Raw genomic sequence first — 10,928 nt, forward strand, 5'->3', positions numbered from 1 at the left:
AAGGTATTAGGTTTAGATGAGGTCATGACGGTGAGGCCCCTGATGGGATTAGTATCTTTCAAGAAGAAGAGAGACCAGAGCTCGCTCTCTCTCTACCATGTGAGGACACAGAGAGAAGGCAACAATCTGCAAGCCAGGAACAGAGCCCTCACCAGATAACTGAATCAGCCAGCAGCTTGATCTAGGACTTCCCAGCCTCTAGAACTGTGAGAAATAAATGTCTGTTGTTTAAACCACACAATCTATGTTATTTTGTTATGGCAGCCAGAGGTGACTGAGACAACCTCTTACTCATCATTTTCTCTATCTGCAAACAGACGATAATCGTATCCACTTCACAGGGTTACACTGAAGATTTCATGATAAATTGTATGTAAGTAAGACACTGAGCAAAGCGTTTGGAACATAGTGAGTTCGCAGAAAATGGTACTTTTATGATGATTAACAATAATAAAACTTAGCTGTTTGGGCTTCCCTGGTGGCGCAGTGGTTGAGAGTCCGCCTGCCGATGCAGGGGACACGGGTTCTTGCCCCGGTCTGGCAAGATCCCACATGCCGCAGAGCGGTTAGGCCTGGGAGCCATGGCTGCTAGGCCTGCGCGTCCGGAGCCTGTGCTCCGCAACGGGAGAGGCCACAACAGTGAGAGGCCCGTGTACCACACACACAAAAATAACTTAGCTGTTTGGAGACATGGCTACCTTCAAGCCAGAAACGAATGCATGGCTTTCTGCTTGTCTTTTAGATGAGTTGGTCCCTGTAGAAATCATGAGTGCTAAAACATTCAGCAGGACTGAGGCTAGTTCTTGTCACCTTGCAGATATTACTTCATGCCAAGTATTTTTAGCGCCTAGCAATTCCTTGTTCTTTGAGAGCATTGCATAAAGATTATAGAACAGTAATCCCCCAGGATTTCTCCAACTATGAATCCATGAAGCAGGACTTTAAACTAGAGATTCCAGAGTATTTCAACTTTGCTGAAGATGTCCTAGACCAATGGACCAATATGGAAAAGGTATGGAGCAAGGGCCAGTCAGACTGCAGTTTCTTAACTGTGAGTGACTTTTCCCCCAAGGGACAGTTGACAATGTCTGGAGACAATTTTGTTGCCATGACTTGGGGGAGGGTGTGTGCTAATGGGTAGAGGCCGGGGTGCTGCTAAATATCCTGTAATGCACAGGACATCTGGTTCAACATGTTAAGAGTTCCATGGTCGAAAAAGCTTGGGTTACAAAAATGTATGATTATAGGTTAATTTTTTAAAAAACAAAAAGGAGTAGAGTGAAAAGTGAATCCAAGAGTAAGAAATGGTAGGAAATGAGGCATAGAAAGTGCATGGAGAGAAATACAGAGGGATGCAAGAATTCTAACTTTATGGAAAGAAAAAGGCTAAATGAGAAATGATGTATGCTGGAAGAAGTGACATGGCTTCCAACATCTAGAAATAAGGACTCCAGAGTTATTCCCAAATACTACAAGTATGTCCTAACTAATGACCTGTGAATTTTCTTCAGAGAAAATATACCACTAAGTCAGCTAAAACAGAATTTAGCTGCACAACCACCTTTAAATCTATGACTGATTTGTCTTTCCGCAGGCTGGAAAGAGACCTTCCAATCTAGCCTTCTGGTGGATAAATGGAAATGCAGAAGAAGTGAGATGGGGTTTGAAGAACTGGGATCTTTTTCAAGGAAATTTGCAAATATACTTACAGAAGCCTGTGTCCTGCAAAGGGGAGATCGAGTAACTGTGATTCTGCCCAGGATCCCCGAATGGTAGCTTGCATATGTAGCCTGTCTGCAAACAGGCTAGTAGTGTTTGCGATCTGATCATATTTAAACTATGGTGGATGAGAGATTTTCCAAAACGTATAAGTAATCATGAGACATTTATTTTGGCAAATTATTTGAGGAACTATACAAAATATAGTATTATTCTCACGAACCTTGGAAATGTGTTGGAAACATGCCGTATCTTTTGACCTAAACTATGAGTTGGGTTTTTCATAATGAAATAAGTTTAAGTGAATGCCAATCAACAATTGAACACCTTTATACCTACTGCTTTTCTCCTCCTATAGGACCCATGGTCATCTGTAACTCAATCAGTCCCAAACTCAAGGAACCCACCCTAGTTTTCGTTTCGAACCTTTATTTGTCTCCTGGTTAATTACCATTAATCTGGTGTCCTAAGCCAGGCATCTGCTAGCTCCTCCTTCCTAATCAGTTCTTACGTCTTGTAAATTTGACTTCCTACATGCCTCCTCTTCTCCAATTTCATTGCCATTGCCTTACTTCATATCTCTACCGTCTCCTGAGTGGATTTTCCCAAAAGAATCCCTAATTCTGGTCTTGTGTGTGTCCACACCCCACCTCAATCCAATTCATAGCCAGTGTTCTTTCTAGAGCACATATTTTACCCTTTTATTTTGCTGCTTGATATTATTTAATAACTCCCTGTTGCCTACCAGATAAAATCTGAACTTCCTTAGGTGTGTCATGGAAGGCTCTAGCTATCTTCCCTTTATTTTTCTCATTTCCCCACCCTCATACTCTTTGCTCCAACCATGTCAAATGGTTTCCTATAAAGTTTATGATCTTTCTCATCTCCTTGATTTTGTGCACACTATTTCCTATGCTTAGAAAGCCTTTCATTCACACCTAACCACCTGGAAAACTATTAGACTTTAAAGTCTCAGCTCTATTGTCACCTTCTCAGCAGCCCCACCCTGATGTCCCAGTCTAGATGCTTTCTTTTTTGGGATCCCCCAAAGAAATACACGTTTCTATTTTAACCTATACAGTATTGTCTGGCGATACTATTTGTTTATAAATCTATCATTCTCATAGGACTATGAAAGCTCCTAAAACGCAATGACTGATATATTCATCTCTATGTATCCAAAGATTGGCATACAGTAAGTCTCAGTGAAATATTTGTTGAATTAACATCCTTATTATCATAATAAATCATTATGTTAAGTAACCATTCTTAATTTATTATAATCATTGGCATTTGAGGAGAGCTATATGCTCTAATCTCATGTGTACATATAAATTATACACTGGAGTTGCACAGTCCTCTTTTGCAGTTTTTTAACAAAATGAATGCTTTCATGAATGCTGCTTAAGCTCACTGTCTTAGTAACAGACTATTTGATTGCCAGGACCAGAAATCCATTTATATTAATTCAATAATGAAGGAGAATTATTGAATATCTACTGGAGAATCTTACAGGGGAAAAAAGTGCAGAAATAAAAACTGGCCTCTACAAGAGAATAGGCTATTCGTCAGGCAGCTTCTATCTGTCTCTTTTGCTCTGAAGCCACAGGGCCACTTGCCTTGCCTCTGCCTTTCTCAAGCACCTGCTCCAAAAAAAAAAAAAAAAATCACCTGCTCCTTTGACCTCTTCTTTCTTGCTAACACATTGTTTCTCTTCATTTTGGTTGGTGCATGGCTTTGATTTGCCAGGCAAATGTCTCAGGCCTTAACACTGTAGGTCGTGTCCACTAATCCACTCAGTCTTAAAATTTAAGGCAGAATCTGACTGGCACAGCTTGGCTTAGGCCAATCAGAAGTTATCAGAGGCAGCTTCAACTGATAAAGCTTGGTTACTGGGGCTGTGGGCAGAAGGAAGGCAGATTCTCTTAGAAGAGAGAATGAGAGGGAGGCAATAAATTGTAAATCTAATATACTAATAGTGCTATTCTTCAGGGCAGAATAAGAAATGAGCTCATGGGCTTCCCTGGTGGTGCAGTGATTGAGAGTCCGCCTGCCGCAGCAGGGGATGCGGGTTCGTGCCCCGGCCCAGGAAGATCCCACATGCTGCGGAGTGGCTGGGCCCGTGAGCCATGGCCGCTGAGCCTGTGCGTCTGGAGCCTGTGCTCTGCGATGGGAGAGGCCACAGCAGTGAGAGGCCCGTGTACCGCAGAAAAAAAAAACAAAAAAAGAAATGAGCTCATACTTGGAGTTTCCTAATAATTTTTCCCTTTTAATAAACCTTAGCTAATTTAAATATTTGCAAGTTGTTTATGTATTACATAGGGCTATATACATATGTGATAAAATGATAAAGAAAGGCAAAGGAATGGTTAACACAATATTCTGGATCATGGCTACCTGATAATTTGGGGTAGAGCATACAGAGGGCATCAAACATATTGTTAAATTCTCTTTTTTAAGCTAGATGGTGGATAATTCTTATTTTCATATTTTTTAAAGGAAATTGTAGATACACACTACATGAATTCTGTTGCACAGTTGGTATTTTTTGCAATAAAGAAAGAAAAATGTATAATTGAACAGTGTCTTAGGAGGAGTCTTAAAATGTTTGGAAATGCATTACTAAAGGGGAGAGTAGTGAGATAACTGTTACTGTGCTTTCAAAAAAGAAAAAGTACATAGTACTGAAAAGGGATAATATTAAAATATAGCATTTGAAATCAGAATTACTGGGAACTTGGAAAAATGTAAGTTCTTCAGCTCTGCCCAAGATTTACTGGATCTAAAACTAGGGTAGAGATATACAAAGCCCAGAAATCTATGTTTTAATAAGCCCTCCAGGTGATTCTGATACATGTTCAAGTTTGAGAACCACCGAGCTAGAGGAAGTGAGCCTCTATCTTACTGGGGGCCCGGAGAATGACGAGACCTTGGTAGACTGAGGAGATCTGGCCACTGGTCACTAACTGGCTTATGTTAGTGTGTGGAGAGTGGAGCTCTGCATCTTGAGGGAGGCCTCTCATTACCATGTTTATGATACAAGGTATATAAAATGATATTACCAACTTATTAATTTGTCTGAAGGGCCAAAAGACTGGCATGAGTAGCCCCCTCTCTCCCTGTTAACAGACCTACATGAGAAGAAAAAATTTAGCCAGAAGTTTGTTTAGTGGACAAAACAAGTAACTTTCATAATTCAATTTATTGGCACTGGGGTTTGAAAGCCCAGTTCATCCACCCATCTCTTTATACCCACAATGCTTTCAAGCAATAAGTGTTTACTGGGCACCTGCTATGTTTTAGGAGCTGCAAGGTTTAGGGTCCAGTGGGAAAGAGAGTCATGAGTCACGTAAACACATAGTGTGACAAGTGCTATAAAGGAAATAACACAGGAGCCATCAGAATGTATAAGAGCAGTATCACTATAGACTGAGAGAAGGTCAGGGGGATATTTAAGCTGAAACCTGAGGGATGAGCCAGCCAGTGGGAGAAGGCATGGGTAATGGGAGCATTCTAGGCAAATGGAAAAGTTTCTACAAAGGTCCTAAGGCAAGAGATAATTTGTAGATTTGAGAAAATCAAAACTGTCCAGTGTGAATGTAGGTACTGGCTAGGGGCCACCTCATTCCAGGGACAATAATAAGTGAAATCCCCTAACAGAGACTTCTCCTCTAGACAGGCTTGGATGAGTACTGTCTGGATTTGCCCTAGTAAGTCTCCTTTTTCTATGTTCTGTGGCTGCAATATCCCTTTCTGAGACCAATTCTATATTAATATATCATATATCATGGTATGGTTAAATTTTGCTTCTCTGTGAATCATTATGTCTGTTTACACTGACTATGAATATCTCTGATCTATTTTATGTTGAGTTTAAAGTTTAGCTCCTGGAAGTCAATCTATTTCCGTTATTTCCAAGTTCTCAGAGAGATATGCCCTATAGTCCCCAGTGCCAACAACAAACTCATATCACATTTTAGTTTTCAAACTCTTTTGTATGTATTGTAGGCCAAATCCCTTTACAACAGAACCCTCAGTATATAATTATTAAAAAATATTAATTGCCAGGAATTTGTTCCTTTAAGTAATATTTACCACAAAAAGCTAGTATAACACCCAGTCTCAGCCTACAGGTCTTCAAGAAGTTTCTATAATGTACGTGGTCCCCCTGGAATTATAATAAACGTTCACTCATTTGTTCATTTTATCTTCACAAGAGCCTTATGATTAGGAAGGGGAAGTCTCATTTTATAAACAGGGAAGGCAAAGCTTTCATAGATGGGGGAAAAGGAACATTGTCATTTGCCCAAAGGCATTCAGGAAGTTAGTGTAGAGCCCAGTGCACTCTCTAGAACTTTCTAGAAGTTTTACAAAATTTTGAAATAGGAACAGTTCTTAAAAATCAACTATACTCCAATAAAAATTTTTTAAAAGTCATCTAGGTGAGGGAAGTCAGCATCATGGCAATGTGAGATGTTTCCTTCGTTTCTCCCCTTCAATTTACAACTAGTAAAACATATATAACTCTACAAAGGTTCCTCTGCTCAGTACACCGGGACACCAGAGAGATCCACACATCTGTACATCTGAAGGTGGGTGGAATGGCACATAGGAGGTGGAATCGAGGGAACAGTGGAGGGGGTGCCGTAACCCTGGCCCTCCGGCCCATCAGTGGATGAACACACACACCCAGCAGTAGCAGGGGGGTGGTGCACACAACTCCAGCTTCCCAGCTGAAGCAGCACACGCAGCCAAAGGGAACCAGGCAGCAGCAGCAGCAGGGCCTGCGACCCTGGCCCCACCAGCCACAGAGGTGCCCAAGACTCCAGCTGCCCTGCCCAAGGCCGTAGTGCCCGCAAACCTGACAAGCCCAACAACCCCAGATGTGGCCGAGGTGCCTGCCATCCTGGTGCCCCAGGCGTGACCTGAGCAACAGCAGCAACACTGGCAGCAGCAAGGTACCAAGGACCCCAAAGGCACAAGCAGAGACAATGAGGGCTCCAGTGACACCTCTGGCAGGGGTGGTGAAGGGTGGAAAATACTGATTCGACAATACAGTCACGGGCAGGTCAGGTTAGGGAAACCAAAGACTTGTGCTATAGTGCCACCTACTGGAAAACAAAAGAAAGTCCTCTAATTACCAACCTGTTGAATCGTTAGAATCAAAGTAAACAAATCTTACCTAATAAGAAAGGTGTTCACGCCTTCAAATGGGTGGGCAGAGGAACAAGTCATCAGGCACTGTGAAAAAGCACAGTGGCAAGGTGTCAGGAAAGAAAGTGACAGTTCTCTAGAAACCAAGCTTAAACTCACGGAAGACTGCAATCTGATAGAGAATTAAAAATAGCTGTCATACAGAGTGAAGTAAATCAGAAAGAGAAAAACAAATACCGTATGCTAACACATATATATGGAATCTAAAAAAAAAAAAAAATTGTCATGAAGAACCTAGGGGTAAGACAGGAATAAAGACGCAGACCTACTATAGAATGGACTTGAGGACATGGGGAGGGGGAAGGGTAAGCTGGGACAAAGTGAGAGAGTGGCATGGACATATATACACTACCAAATGTAAAATAGATAGCTAGTGGGAAGCAGCCGCATAGCACAGGGAGATCAGCTCGGTGCTTTGTGACCACCTAGAGGGGTGGGATAGGGAGGGTGGGAGGGAGGGAGACGCAAGAGGGAAGAGATATGGGAACATATGTATACGTATAACTGATTCACTTTGTTATAAAGCAGAAACTAACACACCATTGTAAAGCAATTATACTCAAATAAAGATGTTTTTTAAAAAAATGATCTATAAGAAAACTCAGAAAGTCATTTCAATGAGTTCAGGAATAAAATTAATGAGCAGGAGGAATATTTTACGAAAAGACTGAACTTCTAAAAAGGAAACAAATAGAAATTCTGGAGGCAAAGAACTCAATAAATGATATAAAGAATGCAATAGAAAGCATTGGAAATAGAGCAGACCATATGGAAGAAAGAATCAGCAAGCATGAGTACAGAAATCTAGAAATGACCCAGGATGGAGAAGAGAGAAAACTAAGATTTTTTGTTTTTTTTTTTAATGAATAATTTCTAAGAGAACCATGTCATTCCATTAGGAAAGGCAACATAAGGAGATGAGAGCTAGAAGCGAACAGAGAGTTTATTTAAAGAAATAATAGCTAGAACTTCCCAAACCTGGGGAAGGAACTGTATTACAAGTCCAGAAAGCTAATTTCCTCAATTACGTACAAGTCCAGGAAGTTAATTACCAGGAAGCTAATTACCTCAAGGCAAAAAGAAAAACGTATCCAAAACACATTATAGAAAACTGTCAAAAGTTAATGATAAAGAATTTTAAAGGCATCCAGGGAAAAAAGACAGTAAAGCTAAAAGGAACCCCCACTAGACTATCAGCAGATTTCTCAGCAGAAACTCTACAGGCCAGAGGAGAGTTAAATGACATACTCAGAATATTTAAAGACACAAACTGTCAGCCAAGAATACTCTATCCAGCAAAGTTATCCTTCAGATATAAAGGAGAAATAAAGGCTTTCCCAGGCAAACTAAAGCTGAGGGAATTCACCACTACACCTGCCTTACAAGAAATGTTGAGAACGTCTTGAAGATGGTGGAGTAAGTGTACATGGCACTAATCTCCCACCTGAACACATCAAAAATACATCTACATGTGGAACAATTCTCACTGAAAACTAATTGGAAACTGACAGAAGGACTCCTGTACAACCAAGGCTGTAAGAAAGACACACACAATTGGGTAGGATGGGAAAAAGGGGGATTGGGTTGGGACCTGTGCCCCTGGGAGGGAACTTAGAGGAAAAGGGAGATTGCCTGGGTGGACACCTGCCCTAGGGAGTGAGTAGGTCAAGCCACAGACTGGGCACCTCAGCCCTGGGGACCTGTGGAGGAGACAAGACCCACTGGCTGCTTGGAGAGCCACTGGGACAGACAGAAAGCCTGGAGAAGCTTGGGTTCCACTTGTGAGAAGCACACAGGGGCTGGTTTGCCCACAGGCAGGGCAGAGAGAGGTCTACCCTGGTGGCTATCAGGTTTTGTGAGACCACCTCACTGTGCACCCCAGCCCAAGCTGACCAGCTCCCCCTCACTCCACACCACAGCATGGCACTACATCTAGGGCAACCATAACAGGGAAAAGACACAGTGATGGGCTGCATCTGAATGAAGCCGCAGACACCTACTTATATTAATGCATATATGTGGAATCTAGAAAAAATGGTATAGATGACCTTATTTGCAAAGCAGAAATAGAGACACAGACATAGAGAACAAATGTATGGATACCAAGGGAGAAAGGGGTGAGGTGGGAGGAATGGGGAGATGGGGACTGACACACATACACTATTGATAACTATGTATACAATAGCCAACTGAGGGGAACATACTGTGTAGCACAGGGAACTCTACTTAATGCACTGCGGTGTCCTAAATGGGAGGGAAATCCAAAAGGCAGAGGATACATGTATATGTATGGCTGATTCATTTTGCTGTGCAGCAGAAGCTAACACAACATTGTTAAGCAGCTATACTCCAATAAAATCTAATTTAAAAAATCAAAACAACAGTAAGACATCACTGTACACCTATTAGAATGACTATTATCAACAAGACAAGGAATAACAAATGTTGGAGAGGATGTGGAGAAAAAGGAACTCTCATACACTGTTGGTGGTACTGTAAATTGGTGCAGTTACTATGGAAAACAGTATGGAGATTCCTCAAAAAATTTAGAGCTACCACATGACCCAACTATTCCACTTCTGGGTATTTACCTGAAGAACATAAAAACACTAATTTGAAAAGATATATGATGTCTATACATTTATACAAAATAACAACTGTGAAGCAGAAACGGGCATTTCATTTCTGGAAGTTTTGAACTTCTTTTTTTTTACATGAAACTTAAATATTAGTCGGTATCCTCCTCAGAGAGGCCATCCCCAGCCAACCTATCTAGAACAGCTCCTCCCCCTACCTTCACCCAAAGTGCTCATTCTTTATTTTTTTAAACAAATTTATTATCATCTGATATTGTATATGTGTTTCCAGTCTGTCTAGAATGAGGGCAGGCACCTCTGTCCATTTTGTTTTCTACAGTATCCTTAGCACTTAGAAAAGTGTCCACCACATAGTAGGCTTCAATATATTTTTTTAATGAATAAAGGTATCCACTGTATTTATAAATGTTACTGAGTCCAAGCTCGCTCTGCTCACTGCAGGACAGGCCAATAAATCAGGAGACAAGGTGTTGAGGCAACTAATACAGACTTTTTTTGGAAAGCTGGCAGATGGAGAATACGGCAGACTGTGGTCTCCAAAACACCATCTTATTCGGGTCTGGATGCCAGTTTCTTTTAAAGAACAGGGAGGGGGATGAGGTGAGGAAGTAAAGTAAAAAGGCCATTTATCTTGCAAAACATCTCTTCGAATGGCCTGCATTGGGGAGAGGATGTGTTAATTTCTTCTTTTCTGCAGCCATTCACAGGTGGGCAGGGTCAGAGTGTCTCTCTGTGCGATGAACAAAGGCACTTTAGTTTTTTTTTGTTTTAGTTTTTGTTTTGTTTTTTTTAACATCTTTATTGGGGTATAATTGCTTTACAATGGTGTGTTAGTTTCTGCTTTATAACAGAGTGAGTCAGTTATACATATACATATGTTCCCATATCTCTTCCCTGTTTGTCTCCCTCCCTCCCTTGAGGAAACATCATATTGTTTTCCATAATGCCTGTACTAACTTACATTCCCACTAACAGTGTACAAGGGAATTGTACTCTTTTCTCTATACCCTCACCAACACTTATCTATTGTCTTTTTGATAATAGCAGTCCTAGCAGATGTAAGGCAATATCTCACTGTGGTTTTGATTTGCATTTGCCTGATGATTAGCGATGTTGAGCACCTTTTCGTATACCTGAGGGCCATTTGTATGTCTTTGGGAACAGGTCTATTCAGGTTCTATGACCATTTTAAAATCAGATTATTTGGTTTTTATGCTATTGAGTTGTATGAGTTCCTTATATATTTTGGATATTAACCCCTTATCAGATATATGGTTTGCAAACATTTTCTCCCGTTCCATATGTTGCCTTTTCATTTTGTTTATTGCTTCCTTTGATGTAGAGAAGCTTTTTTTTTTTTTTTTTTTTTTTTTTTTCCGTAACCCAGGCTCTTCCCTT

The 10,928-nt window shown here is 41.0% G+C and overlaps 1 protein-coding gene across 1 annotated transcript in view; it reads left to right on the forward strand.

Annotated features, from left to right (window-relative positions):
• Positions 1 to 823: 823 nt before the first annotated feature.
• The window catches only part of ACSM3 (acyl-CoA synthetase medium chain family member 3), a 36,803-nt gene continuing 26,698 nt past the window's right edge, over positions 824 to 10,928 (forward strand). Inside the window, 3 exon segments of the mRNA XM_007466287.1 lie at positions 824 to 1,012; positions 1,595 to 1,658; positions 1,661 to 1,811. Of these exon segments, the coding sequence (XP_007466349.1) occupies positions 929 to 1,012; positions 1,595 to 1,658; positions 1,661 to 1,811 (299 nt within the window). The 5' untranslated portion in view covers positions 824 to 928.

The sequence above is a fragment of the Lipotes vexillifer genome, unplaced genomic scaffold (assembly GCF_000442215.2).
Source record: "Lipotes vexillifer unplaced genomic scaffold, Lipotes_vexillifer_v1.1 scaffold783, whole genome shotgun sequence".
NCBI classification, from domain to species: domain Eukaryota; kingdom Metazoa; phylum Chordata; class Mammalia; order Artiodactyla; family Lipotidae; genus Lipotes; species Lipotes vexillifer.